At 39.3% G+C, this 27,454-nt stretch overlaps 1 protein-coding gene across 3 annotated transcripts in view; it reads right to left on the bottom strand.

Annotated features, from left to right (window-relative positions):
• The window catches only part of VSIG1 (V-set and immunoglobulin domain containing 1), a 104,285-nt gene that overhangs the window by 16,621 nt on the left and 60,210 nt on the right, over nt 1-27,454 (bottom strand). Inside the window, exons 1-3 of one of the 3 annotated variants that reach the window (XM_032837148.1) lie at nt 20,723-20,819; nt 3,580-3,743; nt 87-194 (exon numbers count right to left, since the gene is read on the bottom strand). In XM_032837148.1, the coding sequence (XP_032693039.1) occupies nt 87-194; nt 3,580-3,743; nt 20,723-20,771 (321 nt within the window). In that variant the 5' untranslated portion in view covers nt 20,772-20,819. Of the gene's footprint in view, nt 1-86; nt 195-3,579; nt 3,744-20,722; nt 20,820-27,454 lie in introns of those variants that run through there. The other 2 variants (XM_032837149.1, XM_032837150.1) reach the window with 2 other exon arrangements.

Raw genomic sequence — 27,454 nt, 5'->3', positions numbered from 1 at the left:
CCACCCCACTCCTAAAGGCTGGTGCCATTGCCCTAGATATTCCAAACAATAAAGGGGTCCAGTAGTACACCAATTGGTGTTCTTACCTGAGAGGTCCAGCTACATCTTCCCCGAGCGTCTCTTGCATGCGCCATATTTAGACACTGACTGACTGCCTTTTCCTCCATACCCTCAGTATTGAGGCACGGGCTGTGCTGTGTTTGAGCAGAAATGGGTGGGTCTGAGAGCTGAATGCTACATGATATACTGCCACATCAACCCAGGAGTTGAATTGAATCACTCAGTGATCAGTCTGGCAACATCATATGCCCATAAATCAGAGAATTGTCTAATAGCATAGCAGTCTCTTTTTACCATCCCCAAAATGTTCACCAGCCATCCCTAGATTAGCATACAACATTCTCTACAGAATTCTGAATGCATGGAAGTACCCAAAGAAGAAACAAATTCGAAATAGAGGCCGAATCCCATTTTGAAAAATACCATCTCAACTGAAGATACCTACAACTTCTTTGTTGAGCAAATTTTCTGTTCAGGTAGAGGACCAGCCAGAAAAGGCTAACCCCTCCCTTCAGCCAGAGGAACCTGGCAGGCAGTGAAGCAGGAAACTAATCTTGGGCCAGGATTCCCCCAAGAGCTCTGTCCCAGCTGTTCAGCTGTACTAAATGTCTTTGTTGGGCTGGATCCCTAGCGCCCATGATGTATGGATAGGATAGGGATTTTCAAAATCACTATTTGGTAAGTAATGATACTACTACTTGTAATAGCTTACGTTCATTGAATGGCTACTACGTGGAAGGCTTCCCAGTGCTTTACAAGCATAATCTCATTTAATCTTCACAGTAAACCTATGAGGTAGGTAAGCCCCATTACACAGAAGGGAAAACAGACCCTTTGAAAGGTCAACTGACTTGTCTAAGGTCATCCCGTCAGCAAATAAGTAGCAGAGCAAGGAATAGAGCCAACATCCATCGGGAATTTTCCACTGGTGCTCCAAAACTACCCATCTGGAAAAGCAGAGTGAAGCACATGCCTGTAGGGTATGGGGAAAAATGTGAGAGCCCCCAGTTCTCTGGAGGTAGAGACCTAAGGATGGTTGAATTGGGGACTTCGCTGGAGCAAGCTGAAACAAGATGGAAAGAGAAAAAGAAGAGAAAGCTTGACTTTGGGGAGGTGGTTTTCACTGTCTCTAAGCCAAGAGCTAAACCACCCTTCCCCAACCTGTCTCCTATAACAACAGGTCTCGTGCATTGGGGAAACTTCTAAAATATTTTAAGATCAAAAACCTTGTTCTCACTGAACCAGTGACTCAGTGTAGAGGAGCTCCTTTGATTTGGACATCCCAAAAGCCTAGATACCTTAAATTACTTGCCTTCCCTATACCTGACATTTTGAAGACTTAGGCAAATGACAAGTAAATATTTACTCAGTAAATACATACTCGTTGGGGTGCCTGGGTAGCTCAGTCGTTAAGCGTCTGGCTTTGGCTCAGGTCATGATCTCAGGGTCCTGGGATCGAGCCCCACCTTGGGTTCCCTGCTCAGCAGGAAGTCTGCTTCTCCCTCTCTCTCTCCCCCTGCTTTATTCCCTCTCTCACTATCTCTCTCTCTCTGTCAAATAAATAAAATCTTTAAAAAATAAATACATATTGTTAATAAAGTTTCTTTCCAAAATGCCTCTAACAGATGTCCTGAGCACACACTGCGCAATCACCTACACCTTCTGTGCATCTCCAGGTCTAGAAAAAACTCATTGCTGGTTGCAAGATCTCTCTGCCCCGCATCTCCCAACTCTTAACTACATGGTTCAACCAAGAGATGGCCTTGTAAATTCCAGTGTCAGAGATGGCATAAAGAACCATTTGTATTTTTGAACTCACACTGGCCTGGCCTCACTTCCAGGAAGTTGAGGACATTTGGATTTGAGTACCACACATAAAAATAATTCAAAATATATGGGCAAGGCCTCACTAATTTCAGCCCCTTCTGGCAAAATGGGAGGGGCTTCAAGCCTACAGATAAAGAAAAGACTATTCAGGAAACTGAACTTTAAAAAGGAAAAAGTTCATGTGATTATTGCCATCCAAGGTCTAAGAGAGCAACCTGCAAAGGATGATTGCTTGGTTGGTTGCAATATGTGGTCTTGGGTAAGGACATCTGGGTGACAAAAAGAGGTACAATCACTGTTGTTTCTGCTACTACTGAAGATCATAAAGGGGATTACAAGGGAGAAAATGTACAGTCTTTCTATTTTTCCCAAGCATTTTCACCTGCAATATGTCAGCTGATTCCTAATGAGATATCTAGAAGAGGGTTAGCATTCCACCATGTTTTGAGGAGAGGCACAGAGTGCTTCAGATGCATATCTGAAGCAACCAGTGCTAAGCAAAAATGTTGAACATTGACTAGAGGGTGGCAGTAATGAAATCACCTCTTGAATGGTGTTTTCTGCTACAGAAATGTTCAGGACCTCTGGTAAAGAGAGGACCTAGCACCTCCAAGGGCCCAGAGATGGTTGAAGCCACACTGACCAAGGCATGGCTCCTACAAGCTAGCCCGTCTTCTCTACCTCTGTCCTTCAGCCTCCTCTAGCCAACTCAACACGCCCTCCATTTTCTACTAATCAAAACCCCAATTCAGCTATATCCAACTATTCCAAACCATACTGATTTGTTTCTTCTCTGAACTCCTTGTTTTGGATCATACATCCTTTTGGAAATCTGATAAAAGCTATAGACTTTTTCCTTTAAGGGATATGTGTTTGCCGACATGTTGCACGCTCCTGCAGACCCTTGCATGCATTCTCTCTCTCTGTCTCTGTCTCTCTCTCTTTCACACATACACATGCATGCGCACGTGCACACACGTGCACACACACACACACACACAGACACTTGGAGTACACAATTTCAGTCCTTGGGCTAAATTAAAAAGGAATTACCCTTAAGGCCAGATGAAGAAAACCTGAGACTAGACAAGCTTACAGGTTGAACATTCTCCTTTGACTTTCTAGCAACCTCTTACTCCTAACCTCAGCCCACTTGCCCGATCCTCTGCCCTCTAGCTTCTTGTTGTCCTTGATTACCCAGGGTTCATCATTACCTTGGCCCTTCTCAACCCATCTGGGAGTCTCATTTCATCAGGACTCATCTGGCATAATGAGCTAGCTCACTTGGTGGGCAGATCCCAGATACTATATTTGACAAAGATTTGCAGATCAAGTAGGACATGTATTTGAACTGGGGTCTTCTGCAAATAATAGGGAGATTATTTGGAAAGAGGAGGAGCCCTTTCAGAACTACAGCTCATTTCACCTAGGACCATTCCTGTCTACTCTAGAACACACAATACTCCAGATGGTGACCTACTCAGATAGGAGATAACAGTCCATAACTGCATATGAAGAAAGGACAAAGGCCGTGTCACATACATGATGGTCTTCCCTAAACAACTATCTTCATACTCTTTGTAACTGAGACTCTGCCACTGTTATCATTGCCTTACCACTCCTTCACACACTGATCCGAACAGTTTATGTTCGAACTACCATAGGGGAATAGTTGAGGTAAAAAGTCCTTACGGAAGCTGGTGGCAAGTCCTTCTTGTGAAAGAATGACCACAGGATGGAGAGCTTGTCCCGGGAGGCCACGGTGCTGGTGTAGGTGCAGACAAGTGTGACATCAGATCCAACAGTCACATTCACAACACTGTTTGGGATGGTTACCTGCACCATACTAACTTGACCTGAAAAAATAATCATCAAAAAGAAAATTATACACTTTCACATTCTGATGACACTTTTTCATTACAAAGCACTTTCACTGACATCTTATTGAAGGAATCCAGGGTGAGGAGGAGGAGGAGAATAAACTATAAGGGAAAGCTGAGCAAGCAACTGGCATGGAGATAGCAGAGTTTCTAACAAATGTAATGAAACTCAGATCCTATGTGATGGTGAGGCAATAACACCAAACTGGGAATTCTTCTGTATGAGGATTGTCTTAAACAGATGTTCTTAAAATATTGTCCAGGGACCAAAACAGGTCCATGAATATGGGGAACAACTAATCCAGTTTGTCCAGGACTAACAGATTTCTTGTATGTGGAACTTAACAGGTTTTTTTCTTCCAAGTTTTTATTTAAATTCAAGTTAGTTAACATATTGAGTAGTATTGGTTTCAGGAGTAGAATTTAGTGACTCATCACTTACGTGTACTACCCAGAGCTCATCCCAGCAAGTGCCCTCTTTAATACCCATCACCCGTTCAACCCATCCCGCCACCCACCTCCCCTCCAGCAACCCTCACTTTTTTCTCTATCATTAAGAGTCTTTTATGGTTTGCCTTCCTCTCTGTTTTTATCGTATTTTATTTTCCTTCCCTTCCTCTATGTTCATCTGCTTTGTTTCTTAAATTCCACATAAGATTGAAATTATATGGTATTTTTCTTTCTCTGACTGACGGATTAACATAATACTCTCTAGTTCCATTTACATTGCTGCAAATGGCAAGATTGCATTCTCCCTTTTTTTGGGGGGGGTGAGTAATATTATATATATATTTATATATATAATATATTTATTTATATATACCTCAACCCCCACACTCGCTCTCTCTTTCTCTCCATATATATATATATATATATATATATATATATATATACATACTCTTCTTTATCCACTTATCCGTTGATGGACATTTGGAGTCTTTCCATATTTTGGCTATTGTGGACATTGCTGCTATAAATATTGGGGTGCATGTGCCCCTTCGAATCAGTACTTTTGTATCCTTTGGATAAATATCTAGTAGTGCAATGGCTGGGTCATAGGGTAGCTCTATTTTTAACCTTCTGAGGAACCTCCATACTGTTTTCCAGAGTTGCCGCACCAGTTTGCCTTCCCATCAAAAGTGTAGGGGGGTTCCCCTCTCTCTGCATCCTCACCAACATCTATTGTTTCCTGACTTGTTACTTTAGCCATTCTGACAGGTGCAAGGTGGTATCTCATTGTGGTTTTGATTTGTATTTCCCTGATGATGAGTGACGTTGAGCATTTTTTTGTGTGTCTGTTGGCCATTTGTATGTTTTCTTTGGAGGAACTTTCAGTTTTAAAACAGGGTTTCAGCAAACCATACTGCTTTTGTTAGGATGTCCAGTGCTTAAACCAGGAAAATCTCAGGAAAACCAGGATGAGTTGGTCACCTTATCCCTATGACCATTTTGAGAAACTTTAAGATCAAAATGATATTAATAATGATATCAAAAAGTTTTTTTTCTTTTTCACTCTCATCCTTTCATGAGTGTACAGTGGGGTATTCCACTAGCTACTGATGATGGCGACGTCATTGCTTTTGCAGCTAATGGAATGTGTGCTTATATATTTTTGTTTAAATAATTTTTAGTTTTAATTTCTAACTCAATAAATATAGATAGAAATAAGTGACAGCAAAAATTCCTTGGGAATCCTCAGGTCCTTTCAATTTTTCATTGAAAATTTTATTGAGATAACAGTAGAATCACATGCAGTTCTAAGAAACAGCACAGATATTCCATGTACACTTTACCTAGCCCCCACAATGGTAACATTTTATAAAACTATACTGTAATATCACAGATAGGACACTGACATTGATCCACTGATCTTATTTGTATTTCTCCAGTTCTACTGGTGCTCAAGTGTGTGTGTGTGTGCATTTAGTTTGTACACTTTTATCACATGTGTAAGTTTGTGTATCTACTATCACAATCAAGATACTGAACCGTTCCATCACCACAAAGATCCCTAATGTTGGCTTTTTATAATCACACTCACCTCCCTCCTGCACCCCATCCCTGATTCTAAGCATTGGCAGCCACTAATCTATCTTTCATTTATAAAATTCTGTCATTTTGTAACCTTTTGGGATGGGCTTCTTTCACTTATCATAATTACCTAGGACTCTACCCAAGTTGCATCGGTAACTCACTGCCATTTGTTGCTTAGGAGTACTCAATCTGTTTAACAATTCACCTATTTTGGAACATTTAGGTTGTTTCCAGGTTTGGACTGTTGAATAAAAGTCCAATGTACAGATTTTTGTGGGAACATAAATTTCTATTTCATTGGGATAAATTCACAAGAGTGCAATTGATGGGTCCGATGGTAGCGACAGGTTTAGGTTTATTAAATACAAAAACAGGGGTTCCTGGGTAGCTCAGTCAGTTGAGTGTCTGACTCTTGATCTCAGCTCAGGTCTTGATCTTGGGGTCATAATTTCAAGCCCCATTGTGGGCTCTACACTGGGCATAAGACCTACTTAAATACACACACACACACACACACACACACACACACATACACAAGCATACTGAAAACCAGCCACATACTTTTCCAGAGTGGCTATACTAATAAACATTCTCACCAATAACATATGAGCAGTCCAGTCTCTCCACATCCTCCCCAGTCTCTAGTGTTGTCATTATTCTCTACTTCAACCATTATAATAAGAGGGTAGTAATATATCATTGTGATTTTAATTTACCTTTCCCTGATGCAATTTAATGATGCTAAACAACTTCTTATATGCTAATTTTCCATTTGTATATCTTCCTCAGTGAAAGGTCTGTTCATATTTTTAGCCCATTTTCTAATTGGATTATTTAATTTTCAACTGGTGAATTTCGAGAGTTCCCTGTGTAATCTAGATTCCAGTCTCTTCTTGGAGAGAGAGAGGTTTTTTTTTTCTTCCTTTCCAATCCATATGCTTTTTACTACCTTATTGCAGTGACTATAACTTCCAGTACTTTACATGTACAACATGTACATAACATAATACAAAACATGTTAGCTGTTGGTTATTTGCAGACGTTTTTTAATCAAGTTGAGGTAATTCTCCTCTGTCATGGGTTGAATTGTGTACCATCAAAATATATGTATAAGTTCTAATTCCTGATATCTGTGAATGTGACCTTATTTGGAAGTAGGGTCTTTGCAATGTAATTAAGTTAAGGATCTTGAGATGAGTTGATTCTGGACTTGGGGTGGGCTTTAAATCCAATAATTGTTGTCCCCCTAAGAAAAAGGAGAGGGAGATTTGACACAGATACACAAAGAGAAAGTCCATAGGAGGATAAATTCAAACACTGGAGCATTGTATATACACATGAAGGAACACCAAGAATTTCTAGAAGCCAAGTAGAAGAAAGACATGGCACAGAGAGAAACAATATTGCCAAAGCTTTACCTTCAGACTTTTGGCCTCCAGAACTGTGAGAGAATAAATTTCTCTTGTTTCATGCCACCCAGTTTCTGGCAATTTGTGACAGCTCTTCAAATGAACACACCTTTTATTGCTTAACTTGCTGAGCATCTTTATCATGAAGGAGTATTGAATTTTGTCAGATGCTCTTTTTGTATCAATTGAAATAATCATCTGGTTTTTTTTTCTTTAGCCAGTTGATAGGATATATTACACCAAATTAACTCTGAGTGTTGAGTCAGCCTTACATATTCAAAATAAATCCCACTTGGTCATGGTGTAGAATTATTTTCAAACAGAGTAGGATTCAATTTCCTAGTGTTTTCTCATGAGTTATTGAGTCAAAGTTCATGAAAGAATTTGGTCTATAGTTTTCTATTTCTGTACCATCTGTCTGGTTTTAGTATCAGGGTAATACTGGCCTCATAAAATGAGTTGAAAATGTTCCCTCTTCTATGTTTTGGTAAAGTCTGTGTAAAATTGTTCTTAATTATTTTTTAAATGTTTGGTAGACTTATCCAGTGAAAGTATCTAGGCCTGGGTATTTCTTTTTCAGTAGCTTTTTAAATTATGAATTCAATTTCTTTAAGAGTTTTGGGATATTCAGATTATCGACTTTGTATTGAGTGAGTTTTAGTAGTTTGTTGTTTTGGGGGAATTGGTTCAAAGAATCAGATTTTTATTCATTTAATAATTTTCTTATTTCAATTTCATTGACTTCAGCTCTTTATTATTTCCTTTCTTCTCTTTGCTTTGAGTTTATTTTACTCTTCTGCTAGTTTCTTGATGTAGAAACTTCAATTATTGACTTGACACTTTTCTTAATTTCAAATGGAAGCATTTAGTGCTATAATTTTCTCTCTAATTACTACTTTAGTTGCATATAACATATGTCCATATGTTATGTTTTCATTTTTATTCAGCTTTATATATATTCTTTAAATTTCCTTTGAGATTTCCTTTTTGGTCCATAGATTATTTAGAAGTGGTAGTATAATTGCCAAGAGTTTAGGGACTTTCTTTTTATTTTTTTACTTTTCTAATTTCTTTTCAGCATAACAGTATTCATTGTTTTTGCACCACACCCAGTGCTCCATGCAATCCGTGCCCTCTCTAATACCCACCACCTGGTTCCCCCAACCTCCCACCCCCCACCCCTTCAAAACCCTCAGATTGTTTTTCAGAGTCCATAGTCTCTCATGGTTCACCTCCCCTTCCAATTTCCCTCAACTCCCTTCTCCTCTCCATCTCCCCTTGTCTTCCATGCTATTTTTTATGCTCCACAAGTAAGTGAAACCATATGATAATTGACTCTCTCTGCTTGACTTATTTCACTCAGCATAATCTCTTCCAGTCCCGTCCATGTTGCTACAAAAGTTGGGTATTCATCCTTTCTGATGGAGGCATGATACTCCATAGTGTATATGGACCACATCTTCCTTATCCATTGGTCCGTTGAAGGGCATCTTGGTTCTTTCCACAGTTTCGCGACCGTGGCCATTGCTGCTATAAACATTGGGGTACAGATGGCCCTTCTTTTCACTACATCTGTATCTTTGGGGTAAATCCCCAGTAGTGCAATTGCAGGGTCATAGGGAAGCTCTATTTTTAATTTCTTGAGGAAGCTCCACACTGTTTCCCAAAGTGGCTGCACCAACTTGCATTCCCACCAACAGTGTAAGAGGGTTCCCCTCTCTCCACATCCCCTCCAACACATGTTGTTTCCTGTCTTGCTAATTTTGGCCATTCTAACTGGTGTAAGGTGATATCTCAATGTGGTTTTAATTTGAATCTCCCTGATGGCTAGTGATGATGAACATTTTTTCATGTGTCTGATAGTCATTTGTATGTCTTCATTGGAGAAGTGTCTGTTCATATCTTCTGCCCATTTTTTGATGTGATTATCTGTTTTGTGTGTGTTGAGTTTGAGGAGTTCTTTATAGATCCTGGATATCAACCTTTTGTCTGTACTGTCATTTGCAAATATCTTCTCCCATTCCGTGGGTTGTCTCTTTGTTTTGTTGACTGTTTCCTTTGCTGTGCAGAAGCTTTTGATCTTGATGAAGTCCCAAAAGTTCATCTTCGCTTTTGTTTCCTTTGCCTTTGGAGACATATCTTGAAAGAAGTTGCTGTGGCTGATATCAAAGAGGTTACTGCCTATGTTCTCCTCTAGGATTCTGATGGATTCCTGTCTCAGGTTGAGGTCTTTTATCCATTTTGCGTTTATCTTTGTGTACGGTGTAAGAGAATGGTCGAGTTTCATTCTTCTACATATAGCTGTCCAGTTTTCCCAGCACCATTTATTGAAGAGACTGTCTTTTTTCCACTGTATATTTTTTCCTGTTTTGTCGAAGATTATTTGCCCATAGAGTTGAGGGTCTATATCTGGGCTCTCTACTCTGTTCCACTGGTCTATGTGTCTGTTTTTATGCCAGTACCGTGCTGTCTTGGTGATCACAGCTTTTTAGTAAAGCTTGAAATCAGGTAACGTGATGCCCCCAGTTTTATTTTTTCTCTTTCTGTTCTTGATTTCTAGTTTGATTCCATTGTGCTCAGAGAACAGATTCTGCATGATTTTAACTATTTTACATTTGTGGAGGTATTTTGTTTGCTTGTTTATTTTTAATGGACGAGCATGTACTTTATCTTGGTAAATATTCTGCAGGTACTCAGGGAAGCAAGTGCATTTTGCTATGGTTGGGTGAAGTGTTTTATACAAAGAGATATGTTTTAAAACATTATGGGGACGCCTGGGTAGTGCAGTTATTTAAGCGTCTGATTCTTGATTTTGTCTCAGGTCATGATCTCAGGGTGGTGGGATCAAGCCCCTTGTCAGGCTCCTTGTTCAAGATGGGGTCTGCTTAAAGATTCTCTCTCTCTCTCTCTCTCTCTCTGTCTCTCTCTGCCCCTCCCCCATCCCTCAAAAAATAAATAAATCTTTAAAAACTATGAATACTCACCAAGGAAGACCACATGATGGGCCTTAAAACAAATCTTAACACATTTAAAAAAAGAAATCACACAATATCTGCCCCCAGAGCACAGTGGAATTAAAGCAGAAATAAATTAACAAAAAGATTACTGGGAAGTCCCCAAAATACATGGAGATTAAAGAACACACTTCTAAAGAACACATGCATCAAATAAATCTCCAGCAAAATTTTAAAATATTTTTAACTAATGAAAATGAAAACACAACTTATAAGAATTTCTGGTATGCAACAAAAGCAGTGCTTAGAGGGAAATTTGCAGCATTGAATGCATATATTAGAAAACAAGGAAGATCTAAAATCAATCACGTAAGCTTACACTTTAGGAAACCAGAAAAAAAGAAAAAATCATATCCAAAGCAGAAGAAAATAAATAATAAAAATTAGAGCAGAAATCAATGAAATTGAAAACAAGGCATCAATACAGAAAACCAAAGAAACGAAAACTGGTTATTGGAAAAGACAGTAAAATTGAAAAGACTCTAACTTGGCTAAGAAAAGAAATAGAGTGAACATAAATTGTTAATATCAGAAATTGAAGGGGGCATGACTATAGATACCATGGACAGTAAAAGGATGATAAAAGAATACTAGGAACAACTTTATGCCTACAAATTTGATAACCTAGATAAAATGGACCAATTCCTTGAAAAACACAACCTACTAAAATTTACACAAGAAGTAGACAGTTTTGTCAGGCCTATATCTACTTTGTATCTACTAAAGAAGTTGAATCAGTAATTAATAACCTCCCCAAACAGAAAGCACCAGGCCCAGATGGGTTCACTGATGAATTCTACCGAACATTTAAGGAAGAAATTATATCAATTTTCTACACTCTCTCTCAGAAGATAGAACAGAAGAAATATTTCCTAACTCATCCTATGATGTCAACATCACCCTAATACTAAAACCAGACAAAGACATCACAAGAAAACTATAGACAAATATCTCTAATGAACACAGATGCAAAAACCCTCAACAAAATACTAGTAAGTCAAATCCAACCATTCATAGAGAGATTTCACACCATGGCCAAGTGGGATTTGTCTCAGGTATGCAAGGCTGGCTCAAAATTTGAAAAATAATAAATGCAACCTATCACATGAACAGGTTTTTAAAAATCACATGATCATATCAGTATATGCAGAAAAAGCATTTGCAAAAGTCTGACATCCATTTGTGATTAAATCTCTCAACTAGGAATATAGGGGAACTTCCTCAACTTGATCAAGGACATCTACAAAAAAACCTGCCACTAACATCATCCTTAATGGTGAGAAATTAGAAGTTTTCCTAATAAGAGTAGGACAAAGACAAGGGTGTTACCTTTCATCATTCCTTTTCAACCTCATTCTGAAAGTTCTACCTAATGCAATAAGATACAAAAAGGAAACAAAAAGTATACAGATTGTGAAGGAAATAACAGATGACATGATTGCCTATGTAGAAAAATCCAAAAGAATCAACAACAACAAAAACAACGAAAACCTATGGAACTAATAGTGATTAAAGCCAGTTTTCAGGATATCAGATTAAGGCACAAAAGTTAATTGCTTTCCTATATACTGGCTATGAACATGTGGAATTTGAAATTAAAAACACAATACCATTTACATTAGCACCCCCAAAAGTAAATATCTGAGTATAAATCTAACTAATCTAATATCTGTTCAAAACCCATATGAGGAGGGACGCCTGGGTGGCTCAGTGGGTTAAAGCCTCTGCCTTCGGCTCAGGTCATAATCCCAGGGTCCTGGGATCGAGCCCCGCATCGGGCTCTCTGCTCAGTGGGGAGCCTGCTTCCTCCTCTCTCTCTCTGTCTGCCTCGCTGCCTACTTGTGACCTCTGTCTGTCAAATAAATAAATAAAATATTAAAAAAAACCCATATGAGGAAAACTAGAAAACTCTGATGAAACAAATTAAAAAAACCACAAATAAATGGAGAGGTAATCTATGTTCAATAGAATAGGAAGTCTCAATATTTCCAACTTGTCGGTTCTTCCGAACTTGATCTATCAAGTCAATGTTATTACAACCAAAATCCCAGGAAGTTATTTTGTGGATATTGACAAAGTTATTCTAAAGTTTGTATGGAGAAGTCAAAGACCCAGAATAGCCAATACAATATTGAAGAACAAATTTGGAGGACTGACACTACTTCAAGACTTTTTATAGAGATATATAGTAATTAAGACTGTATAGTATTGGTGAAAAAAATAGACAAATAGATCAATGCAACACAATAGAGAGCGCTGAAAGAGACCCACATAAAAGAGTCAACTGATTTTTGACAAAGGAAGGAGCAAAGGCAATACAATGGAGCAAAAATAATCTTTTCAACAAATGGGTGCTGGAATAACTGGATGCCTATGTACAAAAAAAAAAAGAATCTAGCCACAAAAAATATCTCAAAATGGATCACAGATCTAAATGAAAAAGCAAAATATAAAACTCCTAGAATATAATATAGGAGAACATCTAGATGATCTTGGTATAGTAATGAATTTTTAGATAAAACACCAAAGGCACAATCCATGAAAGAAATAATTGATAAGCTGGACTTTATTAAACTAAAATATTCTGCTCTGCAGAAGACACTGTCAAGATAATGAGAAGACTAAAGCCACAGACTAACAGAGACTATTTACAAAAGACATATTTGATAATGGTCTGCTATCCAAACTATACAAAGAACTCTTAAAACTTGTTAATAAGAAAACAAACAACCTTATTAAAATGAATTAAAGACCTTAGCAGACACCTCACCAAAGATGATATACAGATGGCAAATAAGCATCGGGAAAGATGCTTCACATCCTATGTCATCAGGGGGATACAAATTAAAACAATGAGATACTATTACACACCCATTAGAATGGCCAAAATACAGAACACTGACAACACCAAATGCTGGTGAGGATGTGGAACAACAGGAATTCTCGTTTATTCATGGTGGTGATGCAAGATGGTACAGACATTTTGAAGACAGCTTGGTATTTATTTACAAAACTAAAACACTCTTACCATACTATCCAACAGTTATGCTCTTTGGTATTTACCCAAAAAAGCTGAAAATTTAATCCACACAAAAATCTGCACATGAATGTTTATAGTAGCCTTGTGTATAACTGCCCAAACTTGGAAGCAACCAAGGCGTCCTTCAGTAGGTGAATGGATTAGTGAACTGTGGTATATAGGGGTGCCTGGGTGGCTCAGCTGGTTGAGCGTCTGACTCTTGATTTCAGCTCAGATTATGATCTCAGGATCCTGGGATGGAAACCCACATCGGGATCCCCACTCAGTGGGGAATCTGTTTGAGGATTCTCTCTCTTTCTCTCTCCCTCTGCCCCTCCCCCATGCACTCTCTTGCTCTCTCTCTCCCTCTAACTATAAATAAATAAATATTTTTTAAAATCCCTTTAAAAATAAATTTAAAAATATATAAACTGTGGTATGTACAAACAATGGAGTATTATTCAGTGTTAAAAGTAGAGCTGTTAAGCCATGGAAAGATATGGAGTGACATTAAATGCATATTACTGGATGAAAAAAGCCAATCTGGAAAGTCATCTTGAAATCCAGATGATTTCAATCCTGATATTCTGGAAAAAGCAAAACTATGGAGACAGTATAAATATCATTGGATTCAAGGGGTTAGTGGGGAGGAAGTCATGGATAGGTGGAGCAGAGAGAATTTTTAGGGCAGTGAATATATTCTATATGATAATATAATGGCAGATACATGTCATTATACACTTCTCCAAACCTGTAGACATTTCGCCTATCATGTTAGGAAACTCCCATTTAAATGTCATTTTGGCAGACAGTCTCTTTTCTTTGGTTTCATGTTTTACCCATAGGGCTCAGCCTACTTTTGTGGGCTGGGGTTCAAATGCTAGGGTTTTTTAAAGATTTTATTCATTTATTTGACAGGGAAAGAGCACAAGCAGGGAGAGCAGACAGAGGAAGGGGGAGAAGCAGGCTTCCCGCTGAGCAGGCAGCCCAATATGGGGCTCCATCCCAGGATCCTGGGATCTTGACCTGAGTGGAAGGCAGACACTTAACCGACTGAGCCACGCAGGTGCCCCTCTAATGCTAATTTCCAGAGTCTCTGCAGTGTTGTTTTGGTCTCTGGTTTATCTGCTATCACTAGGGCTTCTGTTTGTCTCTGATTCTCTTGCCTGAGTGGGTGGAAGGGTTTCCCCAGGTCAGGTTGCTGGGGGTCTCTCAGTAGAGGATCAGTATGGTGGGACACTCCTACTGGTAGCCCTGGCTACTCCTGTGTCTCATGGGGGGGGGGTCTGAGTCCCACACCAAGAGCCTTCCAGAACTGAACATTTGCTTTGACTTCATTCGTCTTCTCTGTTCTACCCTCCCACCTCAGTGTCTCTGATCAAAGTGAGGAGTCTCAGGCCCAGTGGGGAAAAAGAATGCTTCCTTTGTCTACTCTTGTTAGTGTGGCTTCTGATGACTCGCCCAGTAGTGGGTTCACTTGATGTCAGAGGGACTCTCATTAGATCTAGTGGAAGAATAAGCTTCCCTAGGCTACCCTCTGTTGCTAGGTTGGGATGCAGAAATGCCAGAACTGGCTACCCTCCTTCTTTGAGATGCAAAGAAATAAGACACCTTGCCACTGTGTTATTCTCAGGGTCCCAAACCACTTTACTTTTTCTTACCATCTTTCAGAGTTCTCCCTTGTTTGTCTCTTGCATTATTTCCAGGATGGGTTTATACTTGTGCTTAGCAGAAAGAAGCAAGGACAAGCAGATCTATGCCTTTTTATCCAGGTCAAAAATTTCCTCAAGTTTTAAGAGTATAAAAAGGGTCCCGAGACCACCGAATTTGAGAGCTGTTGGCTTTCCAAAAGGGTGAGCTGTCCTTATGATTTGGAGGAAAAGCCCTCTACCCCAAAACCCAGCCTACCACTGTGCCTGAAATTCTCAGCACCACATAAGCATCTTTCAAAAAGGCTGTGATAGGGGACAATAGTTTGAGTAACACTATTGAGGCATTGGCTCATCTGATTAACTGATTATTACCCATTGCAAACTCAGAGTATAGAAGATCTCCAAGATGGAACATAAGACCATCAGATAGGTATTAGAAGAAAAGGCCAAGTTTAAGAGATGCTCTCTGTGCTGCAGAGGAACCCGAGTGGGAGTTCTTGGGGCTTGCAGGGTTACAGACAAGGAGAAGAATGAGGATACAGAAATCATGGAAAGATCGGAGGAAATACTACAGAAAGACAAATCCTGGAGCCCTTCCCAATTCTGCACATCCCAAGACTCTTTTAATTAACATTTTTCTTACTTAACAACAAGCAAACGTAAATCAGGGAATTGACATTTTGAAAAATTAGAAGAAAAAGCAAACTATGTACTGAGACCCCTGGTTTTACATATTCAATAGCTAAGTTCTCTGTCACAGGCAAGCCACCTGGTTCAGTTGCTTCTCTGCCAGAAGTTGACTGTTTATAGGGTAACCAATACCGTGATCAACTGAGAAAAGTGATTTAGGATAGACCCCCATGCAGCACCTTCTGACTCTGCAGTTTCCCTCTTCCCAATGTTCTCTCCATGCTTTCCCATGTCCCATTATGCCTTTCCAAAAAAACAGAACTGACCTACAGAAAACAGCTACTCTTTCCAGTGGAAACTTTATTGGGGAAAGCTAAGTGGCTCTTTCCTGCCCTCAAAGGCCCCATCTCATTTTTCCTGGAAGTTAGACACATCTTTAGCTATGCTTAAATGATGATTTCCAAATGTCTTTAAAGTGTCCAAAATAAAAAGGACGGAATGGGGATTTGGTGGCCATTAAAGTTCCCAGAAACTTTCCCCTAAAAACAGAGATTTTGAAAGTAGTATTTGGTCATTGTTTTTGTTTTCTAGTTTAGGTCCCATTGTCTGCTATGGAGTTGGCTAATGGTGGGAGCCTATGACAAAGTAAGCACCCTGCCGTTGCCCCCAAAATACCTTTAAAGGCTGCTCTCTGAGAAAACGCTGGAAGGCAAAGTAAGCACAGCTCACACACAAGGCAAGCCATGGAAGAGGCAGAGCTGTCTGTCAACAAATGTCTATTGAGCACCTGTTTTGTGCCACACACAGTGCTAAACATGGGGAAACAGTAATAAACAAGACAGACACAATCTCTGCTCACCCTATCAACACGGCAGGAAGCCATTTAGAGCACAGACCAGAATGAGGGCAAAGGAAAATTAAGGCTTTGGGAACTATAAATGTGATTAAGACATTTGCAACATTTTTAAAGATAGAAGACCTACAAATACATAAATCATTTGAGATCTGTATAAGCTTGACAATATCACCTTGGAATAAGGATGGTTACCTCCAAGTCTACTGTGAGATGGCGTTTTTTAAGACGAGGACACATTGTCCTATAAATAGATTAACAGTTGGCAAGGCAGTATCTCTAGACCATTTTCTTGCCCAGATTCCTCATACCCACAGCACAACAATCAATCCTTAAATTCTGAAGAAAAGACAGTTTTCAGAAGTTGTCCCTCCCAGAGAGAGCAACATGCTTCAGAACCCAAAGCTACATATTTCCAGATGAATTTTTTTAAAATGTCGCCTGATCCCATTAGTGAACATTACTTAAGCCATGGAGATCAGCCTCTAGTCCATCCAAGAGGATTTCCTGTGATGGTGTAAGTGTTGTATCTCAGTACTACCATCCGATTCAGTAAGTCACTACCCACACGTGTTTGCTGAACACATGGAATTTTGCTAGTGTGACTGAGGAACTGAATTTCTCATTTCATTTCATTTGAATTAATTTAAATCGAGATAGTCATTGTGCAGAGAGTGAACAGCATGAATGTAGCCTTAAACTGAAAGTGATTCTGTGAGTTGCCGGTTAAAAAACAAAGAAAGAAAGAAAGAAAGAGAGAGAGAGAGAGAGAGAGAGAGAGAGAGAGAAAGGAAGGAAGGAAGGATGGAAGGAAGGAAGGAAGAAAGAAATTTCCCTCCCTTTGGATTAACTTACTTTAAATTGGGAAATTACTTTAAAATTTAAAAAGTCAGAAAAATCTCTGGGTTAACAAGACAGTGAATGAATAACAACCTATATAGCACCTGATTTAAACAAAACTCAGAACTGCACTCTCCCTCAGTGTCCTGGCTGGATGAGAAAGCAAAACAAAACAACACATATGTGGTTGAAATATGTGAGATTGTTTTTAAAAATCAGGGCTGATGATTAAAAGAAACTAATCCAAAGTGTATACATAAAGCAATCAATGTTTGGCAAAGTTTTTTTTTCCATGTTTTGGTAATGATTGTTCACTTGTGTACTTACTGCCTACAATATGGCAGACACCGTGCTTACGAGGGAATTATTATCTTAATACACCACAGCAAAAATCTTTATCAAATAACCATATTTAACATAATGCCTTCGAAGTGATTTAATTTCCAGCAATTTCACATATAATTGCTTCGTTTTTGACTTATAATATAACCAAATGATCACTTTTTGGATTTGACCATGAGACTAAAGTTCAAGGATATTACTGCTTTGAAATGCATAACACATAACTCCAGAAAATGAAAATAACATTAAAATATCTTTTTAACAGGTGACTAATATATATTACAAGTATCCAAATGATATGTGTGAACATTTTGCCGAAGACATTTTTGATGGAAATAATTTTCCTGAAATGAAATGTAACCTAAGACTTCCTAAGTAGTCCTCAGAAAGATGATTTGATCATGTCAACTCTTACTGCAGTATAATTGACATATACAATTACACAGAAAGATTCTGATTAAAATCTGTCTTGCTTAATTGTACAGAAAACTGATTTTAAATATGCATGTGAAAATTATTTCTGAATGCTTGGGAAAGTAATTCATTCTTTTGTTTTTCCAGCTTTACAGACACATAATTGACAAAAAACAAAGTGTGAGTGTACACTGTACAATGTGTTGATTTGATACACTTACATATTGTAAAATGACTACCACCAAAGTGTTAACTAACACCTTCATCACATCACATAATTACCATCTCTTTTTTGTGGTGAGAACACTTAAGTTCTACTCTCTGGCAACTTTCAGGTATATCAGTGTTATTAACTAGAGTCATGTACATGAGATCCCCAGAATTTGCTCATCTTCTAACTGGAAATCTATACCCTTTGTCTAACACCCCTCTCCGCCCCCAAGCCCCTGCTCACCATCATTCTTCTCTGTTTCTATGAATTTGGCTTTTGTAGATTCCACTTCTAAATGATACCCTACAGTATTCATCTTTCTCTGTCTGACTTATTTCACTTAGCATAACACCCTCAAGGTACATCTATGTTGTTCCAAATGGCAGCATTTCAGAAGGTAATTCATTCTTTCGACAAACATTTACTATGAGCCTACAATGTGCCAGGCACTGTGCTTGACACCAAAAACATGACATTCTTCCTGACAAGGGAGACAAGTCCAGGTAGCACATCAAATTATGCATTGGTAAAAACATTATCATTATTTCACAGATGTATCTGGATCACCTGAGGGACACTACCAATGCCAAGTATAGATTACCGAAATCTTCCTTTCTCCGACTTCCATATGTACGTAAGCATAGCCAACAGTAATATATTATACCATATTTCCATTCTACCTGCTAGACTGACAATGTCATATTTTGCTATGGACCAGCTAGACTCTATAGATATAGAAATACAGTATAGTCTATACGCCAACAAAACCAGCCTTATAGTCATGGAAGAACAAAGGCTCTGAAGTATTTATTGGTCACTCTGATTGGGTCTTGTTCTAAAAGTCACAATCAAATAAGATCGTGACATTGTCTAAGTAATTTTTAAAACAATAGAAAACTGCATACAAGGTAGAGACCCAATTTTGTCATGCTAAACACACACACACACACACACACACACACACGTGTGTGTGTGTATACATACTTGCAAAGGAAAAAAATATACGTAAGAAATTCACCCAAAATCTCTGGGTGGTAAGAGTGCTGGTGATTTTTATTTTATTTATATGTTTTCATATATTCAACTTGTGCACAATACCCATATAATACATTTGTAACCAGTAAAAATTAGTTATAGTAAAAACCATTCTTATAACTATTCCAAAACTTGTGTCGAGCATAGGTCTGCATAAGGCCTCACGTAAGGAAATGGTTATTGACTACATGTGTGATTTTAGGGGCCTCGTGCAGAAGGCCCAGGGGCAACCAAATTAGCTAATGACTGGAAGATCTTTGAGAGGGAACACAGACTTGCACTGTCTAAAGTTAAAGTTTAAAATGAATATTCCTGGGGTGGGGGAAGGAAGAATCGTGACGTGTTCCCACCAGGATAGAAGCTGAGAAGGGTGGCTTGTTCTAGTTCTAAGTCCTAGTTAAATCATAGAATAAATACAATATTGCCTTCTGGTGACTCCATAGAACGTGTATGTTTAAACATGTAGAAATGAACATTTAGAGAACCATTACTGAATACCATGCCATTTTGAAAATTCACACTTTTAAATTATGAACATAGTATAATATTCTTTGTAGAAACTCCAGAAAATAAGGAAAAACTGGGGAATAAAAAAATCATCTAGATTCCCATCACCCAAAGGCAATCACCATGAGCACTTTGGTATATAACCTTCCAGCAATTTATTTTAGTCAAATGTGTGTGTCTTCTTTTTCACTTAATATTTTATCTTCGACATTTTCTTCTGCCATTAAATACACTCAGTGACCCTCCCTCTAATGACTGCCTAATATTACTGATGGCTTAACGATATCAGAGTGACTGTAAACAATATTATTGTACCTACCATAGAGTTCATATTATAAAAACAGATTCAAATGGATTTGGTATTTGAAAAAACGAGCCAAGGGATTTTCTGAATTAGTGGTCTCTTCTGGGTCTTACCCACATCAGGACCTTGACTCTAAAAATGATTATGTTTTGCTCCAATTCCTGAAAACAGCCATATCGTGTACAAAAATAAATCACTCACATATTTTCCAAAATACGGTCTTGATCTTCAGTTTGGAAAACTGCAGCTGCTACAGAAATGTTGCGGAGTAAATCATAGCAGGCCCTCCAAGCCGGGCTCTGCTTGTCATAGCAAAACAAGTGGATCATAGCGAGTTCCCTTAAAAGAAACACTAAAATGAATGAGAAAAAAACTATCCTCGGTGCAAAACTTCAGCTTCCAAGCAAATTAATCTGTTCACCTTCCAAATTTAAAAGAGAGAGAGAGAGAGAGAGAGAGAAAACTACTGTGATTTTCTGAGAAAATTTTAATTCAGAAGCTCCATAAAATTACATTTACAATGCGGCCTATATTTGCTAAACTAGAGGTCTGAAAATTACTTTTTTCAGCAAAGTAATCATAATTCTTTTGAAGTGCAAGAGGAGAACATTCATGCAAAAATTTGCGATTTCGTCTTAAAAGAAAACTCCATCCCCAATCATCTGGGATGGTTTGGAGATCCTTTCCTTACCTGCAAGGCAGCTTAGGATCAGAAAGACCTTCCAAATTGCGAACACCATTGTGCCAGTGTTCCCGGAGCGCAGCGGTAGGCTAGTCGCCTGCCTGGGCTAGGCTGAGTCTCAAACGCCTCCTTCAATCACACCGAGCTTTGCCAGGCTTATCTGCAGGCATCACGGAGCAAACAGCCTCTTCGGGCTTACTTATTGGGTACAGTCCTTTCTCAGAGCAGATTTGTGTTTCTTTTGAAACACTTTTCATGGGGCGTGTTTCCTTGATATATTTGCTACTGCGTTAATAATAAACCCATGCATTTAAATTCTTCAGGCTATTTGTACACAGATTCTCTGAGTTTTAGTGTTTAAAATCAATCTTACTAAAAAGTTAAACTTGGGGGGGTATACAGTGGGGAGTGAGCCAATACAAATAAAAGCCGACAGGCCTAATTAATTTCAAATATTTCCATCGAAGACTTCCAGCATGGATTCACTAACCTTCTTTTGCAAATTAGGTCAGTAAATTGGTGCTTTAAGATTTTCTCAGAAGACAGGGTTCACAGGAAGGACACGGGGGTTAGGCAGCAAAAAGCATGTGTTTCTGTGTGAACAAACTCTGAACACGTCACACTTTCTTGAAGCCCTTGCAGTTCTCAACCACTTTGGCAATAGAACGAATAGCATGCTTTGGTTTTCCTGGTTAGAAACCCCATAGCATTTCCCCAACTGAACACTGCACCATCAGGTGAGTGAATAAAATTTAAGATTTCCATTGGATGAGTCTGAATTTTTGCGAATTAGGTTAATGAGTAGATGCAACAGGATTTCTTTGGAAAGAAGTTTCCCTAGGAGGAAATGGCAGGTTGCCTCAGTGAAAAGCCTTCGCTTACAAGAGTTCCTGTTGTGTTCAGGTTGAGAGGCATGAAGGCATCCTCCGGCTCCTCCTAGGCGATCTCTAAGTCCTGCTGTTTTCGCCGGTGCAATGGCTCTCAGATCTATCCTTTCACCAATCTGCTGCTTCCACCCCAGGTTTTTAGTTCCAGTGTTCCAAACTTGACCAAGTATTTTGAGTTAACACCACTATGAACTCCTTCCAACAGGACTGGAATCCTTAATCTGGATTCCCAGGCTTCCAAGACCTGACCCTCCCCTCATCTGAACTTCACCCACTGAACAGTGCTGTCGCAATTTCCTGCCTCAGAGTGTTTGGTCACATGAAACATGGGCAAGCTGCAGTGATGTGTTTTATGAACTTTTTTTTTTTTAGTTTTCATTGATTTAAGTAATCTTTACACCCAAAGGCAGTACTCAAACTCACGACCCTGAGATCAAGAGTCGCATGCTCTTCCGGCCTAGCCAGCCAGGCTCTCCCCTCTTTTAGGAAATTTAATTTATAGGAAATGTCTGAGCCCCACTCTCCTTAGCTGGCCAATTTCCCACTACTTCCTGGTTCTTTCCCACAGCCTTTCCTGCCCATGCTCATGGCTGGTGCCAGACCCCAGCTCCAAGTGAATTCCAGCTCTGCTTAGAATGTTCTCCTCTATCCACTTACTGTCTAAGCATATTCTTAGGACAGATCACTCATGGTGTCTTATATGAAAAGTTCTTTTTTTTTAAATTTTTTAACATTTACCACCCCTCTCTGGGCTCTACTTTGGATAGATTTGCATTGTACTTAGAACTAATACCCTACAATTGGCACTTGATTGCTCTCCAGTAGTTTCCTATTTATTAACGGGGTCTCCCCTAAATCCAATAGCTGTAAGCCCCTCCAGGACAAAGACAAAGTCTTGTAAGGCAGCCCCCAAGTTAGGAAGGGTTATATACCAAAATGTCTTGGTAAGCCCTTTGACTGAATCCAAGAGCACACATTCCCGCCAAAGCATGATGCTTTAAATGGAAGTCTCATTCCCAGATTTAAAAGACACATAGTCTACCATAGGTGTGAATTCTAGGTGCTGGGACATACAGAGCAGGGGAAGAGGAGAAGGAGCAGCAGGTGGCCAAAAAAGAACATTCCTTTCCCTTCCTAAGTCATGTGTTGAGCACAAAGCAACATTCCCTCCCCCCAAATAACAGTTGTATGCTTTTGACACCCACCTTCCTTTCTGGCCCCAACTCTCATGGCCCCCAGGACCCTTGAGTTCCTTGCTTGCCTTTAAGGGAGGGTCTTACTCACCAGAGTAACTCATACTCCAAGACTACCTTTTCCTTTCTAAACTTATGCCTCCCAGAAACACTCCTCCTCTGTACAAGCAGATAATCGGCTCCATGTTAGGAAAGGAAACAAACAAACAAACAAACAAGAACAATTGCCATGAACATTCCCCACCTGCTTTACACAATTGAAAATAGAATGCTTGCCTCCCCCACCCCAAATGACTCTCCCAACAGGAGTACCAGGCAATCCAATAAAGAGAAATGGTCTGAGAGAGGAGGATTTGCAGAGGAAGTCCACATCAACTCTTCTCGGCCTTGACCCTGCCTTGACCTCTGAATCCATTAAGTCTCCCAAAGATCCATGAAAGAAATACTGGCTTTTCCAGTGGTTAAGTGCTGGGACAGGAAAAGAAGTTTCTAAGTCTGGTGTTCATAAGCCAAGGGATTCCTGTGTCTCCTTCCATACCCCATAGGTGAACATATAATTTGTCATTAAACCTAGGACACTTTTGAGAATGAATAGGCTGCTATTAGCATTACATGGGACAGATGGTGTAAATCATAAGAGTCCCAGGTGAACTTGGATGTCTGGTCACCTGTTCATGGTGGAATGCTAAGCACAAAGCAGGGGCTAAGTAAAAGCTTTCTAATTCATCTGCTACTGTGCAAGCTAGCTGGCCCTGAAATGGGTGCGGTGGAGAGTATGACTTAAAGCTATTGCCAAAACCCATCTACAGCAGAATATCTCAGACACAGAACTCTCTAGAACATTTAAGTAAAATGCCTACATTTCTGCTTATGTAAGGCCCAATTGGGACAGGAAGAATTCTGTCAAAACAAACTCAAAGAGATCATCTAATTTCTCTTCTTGGTATCGAATTTGGATGTTATTGACAAAGAAGTGGGTCATTAACTAGTGCATGAAGTATTGTTAAATATCCTTTGTATTTTTATATGGCTTTATGATTTTTAAGCTGCTTTTCCATTTTATCTTCACAACTGACTAAAATAAAGAGGGGAGGAATTATCTCCGTTCTCTGTATAAAAAAACAGAGGCTCAAAAACGTTGTGTCTCTCCCAAGGCTACTGCTTCCAAGATTCTTTGGGAACTTTCAAAAATCTGCAGCTTCTGACTTCTCATTTTTGTTAACTTAAAAATTACAAAAATAACACATTTTTATTGTAACGGGGTTTCAAAGAAAAAAGAAATATGTGGGGAATAAAAAGAAAGTCTCCGTTCTCTCACCCATGGGTGTAATCACACACCATGTACACAAGCAATGGAAGTTTCATGCTTTTCTCAGAGCTTCTGCCAATTCACACACACACACACACACACACACACACACACAGTGGTGGTTTTTTGAGTCATAAAGGTAATCATACTACACATACCATTCTTTAGTTTGTTTTCCCCTTGAAATAGCATTTTTAATTACCTCTTTGGGTCATCTATAGAGCTACCTTATCTGTTTGAAGGCTACTTGGTATTTCACTGTGCAGATGTACCGCAACTCCTTTAACCATTCTCTTGTTGGTCAAGTCTTGCATCACCTTCAGTTTTTCGCTATTATTAACAACGGTGAAATGGACATCCCTTTGTCTACATCTCCGCCCACTTGCATGAGTTTTTCTGTAGATTAGGTACCTAGAAATGGAACTGCTGGATCAAAGGAGACAAATGCTTTAAATTTGGGGACAGTTTGCAGTGTTAACCACTGGAAATCCTTTACAAATGGACACCTCCATTAAGAATGTATAAGAGTGCCCGTCTCTCCATAGCCTTGCCAACAATGAAAAGTATGCCATTTATTTTTACTAGTACCGTGGGTGAGAACTGGTGTCACATTGCTGTTTTAATTTGTAGTTCTCTAATGAGGCTGAGCCTTTTTTTATAGGTTTGCTGGCTTAATTGGTGTTCCCTTCCCTGTTAATTGCCTATTTATGGCCTTAAAACATTTTTCCATTGAATTATCTGTCTTTCAGCGTCATTGAAGTGCTCTTTCTACCTGAGGAATATTAATTTCATATCCCACAGTTAGGGATTAATTCATGGACTGATAATCAAGAGTCGATTAAAATGGAATTAAGTATGGTATATATATTATAAATATTTTCTTCCACTCTCTCTTCTTAAAAAATTTTACATCTTTGACCATCAAGAAGGTTTGCATTTTGTTGTAGTTAGTCTAGCACTTTTTTTTCTCTGTAGCTTCTAAGTTTCATATCTTCCTTAAGAAAGCCATTCCCAATCAATCCAAGACTATAGAAATGTTATTATATTGTTATATAATATATGTAAATATATAATATTATACTTTCTCTTAATGCTTCTTTAATTTTGTTCTGCCTTTCAGTTATGGCAACTCTGTCCTACCAGTTGTTCAAGCCAAAAGCCTTGGTGTCATCCTTGATTCCTCTCCTCCCCTTAAGTACCACATCAAAACATCAGTGAATTCTTTTGGGTCCATGTACAAAATAGACCCAGACTCCGATGACTGTCCCCACCTTCACAGCTACTGCCCTGGTCTGAGCCACTACCGTCAATTACCTGGCTCACTGCAATGGCCTCCTAACTGGTGTCCTGTTTCTTCATTGTCTCCTGACAGCCTATTCTCACCATGGCCACCGGAATGACCCTTTTATACGTTAAGTCAGATCACATCTCATTTTTGCTCAAGATCGCCCTATTGTTCTCAGTTTCTCTCACAGCAAAAGCCAAAGTCCTTAAAGTAGCCTATGGGATGGACACCTGGGTGGCTCAGTCATCTGAGTGTTCAACTCTTGGTTTCTGCTCAGGTCATTATCTCAGGGTCCTGGGATCCAGCCCCATGTCAGGCTCCACATTCACCATAGAGTGTGCTAGATAGTTTCTCTCTTCCACTCTGTCTGCCCCCTCTCCAATAAATAAATAAATAAATCTTTAAAAAATTTTAAGTAGCTTAGAAGACCCTATACACTCCTTCTACCACGTGTCCAACCTACCTCATCTCCTATCACTCCTTCCCTCTCACCCTGCTCCAGCCACACTGTATTTACTGACCCTTGAATAAATCAAGCACATTCCCACTTTTGAGGGCATTTACACTGGTGGTTTCTTATGTCTGTGACCCTTTAAATCCGGGTGTCAGTAGGTCCAACTCACATCCTCTTCAAGTCTTTGCTCGAATGTCAGTTTTCAACAATGCCTCCCCTGATTACACAATTAAAAACTGCAGATTTCTCCACTCTAGCCCTCCCAATTCCCTGCTGCCTTATGTAGCACTCATTACCTTCTAACATACTATGCAGTTTACTTGTGGTTAGTTTTTCCACCCAGCTAGAATATAAATTTCTCTTTTTTTAAGATTTGATTTACTTATTTGAGAGAGAGAGAAAGAGAGAGCAGAAGTGGGGGGAGGAGCAGAGGGAGAAGAGACTCCCCAGTTGAGCAGGGAGCCTGACACTGGGCTCGATCCCAGGACCCTGGAATCATGCCCTGAGCAGAAAGCAGATGCTTAACAGACTGAGCCACACAGGTGCCCCTAGAATGTAAGTTTCAAGAGGGCAGGGATTTCTGACTATTTCATTTACTATTTATTCCAAGGGCCTACAACAGCACCTTGTCCATAGTAGGTACTCAGTATTTGTTAAATGAATGCATTTGGGATTCTGAATTTAACCCATTCAGATTTGATTTTTGTGTATTGTGTGAGATGGATAGAAATGTTTTTTAAAGGTTCTAGTGTCCTTAATAGGAACATATCATTACCCTTTGAGGGAATTTGGTCTTTGGAAATAGCTAGGTCATTTGAGACTAATTTTAATAAATAAGGTAGGTGATCAAGTTCATCAAAATGCTGTTTTGTGCCCAAGAAATGAAGCATAGGGCACCTGGGTGGCTCAGGCGGTTAAGCATCTGTCTTTGACTCAGGTCATGATCCAGAGTCCTGGAATCGAGTCCGACATCGGGCTCCCTGCTCAGTGGGGATCCTGCTTCTCCCTCTCCCTTTGCCTGCTGCTCTCCCTGCTTGTGCTCTTTCTCTCTCTCTCTCTCACTCTCTTTCTCTCTCTCTGTCAAATAAATAAATAAAATCTTTTAAAAAGAAACAAGGTATAACTATTAAGTAATGAGCCTGCTGTCCTTGTGGGGCTTGGGAACTGACTCAGACAGAAGGCAGTCTTGGGTTTTCAAAAGACAGACTAAAGCCATTCTTATTTATGGCACCAGTATGAGATAGAGACAGAGAGACAGATTTGGGAGTAAAATTTCTCATATATTTTTTGATCCCTGAAGTAGTCATCATGAGAAAATCAGAATTTATTGGACTTCCTCCTACATATTTTGTGGTTTTGTAAGGACTTTTAAAATTTTGAATTACATACAGAAGGGCATAATCTAGTCAGTGCTTAGAGTCTAAAGACTTTAATTCATTCCTGTTGGAATGGTTCCAAAGAAAATATTTCAAACATTCCTTGGGCAATCACAGCACTATTCAGTCTTCACTGCCTTTTCTGACTGTCTGCCAGGCAACTCCACTTCTGTGTCCCACTGGTGTCTCAAAGGTGATGTCACATGTCGTTCTCTGGTCACCAAGCCTGTGCCACTT

Source organism: Lontra canadensis, unplaced genomic scaffold, assembly GCF_010015895.1.
Source record: "Lontra canadensis isolate GAN:19392208 unplaced genomic scaffold, GSC_riverotter_1.0 scaffold96, whole genome shotgun sequence".
In the NCBI taxonomy this organism is placed as follows: Eukaryota; Metazoa; Chordata; class Mammalia; order Carnivora; family Mustelidae; genus Lontra; species Lontra canadensis.
Note: the sequence above shows the minus strand (reverse complement) of the source record. Positions and strands in the feature narration are given on the sequence as shown.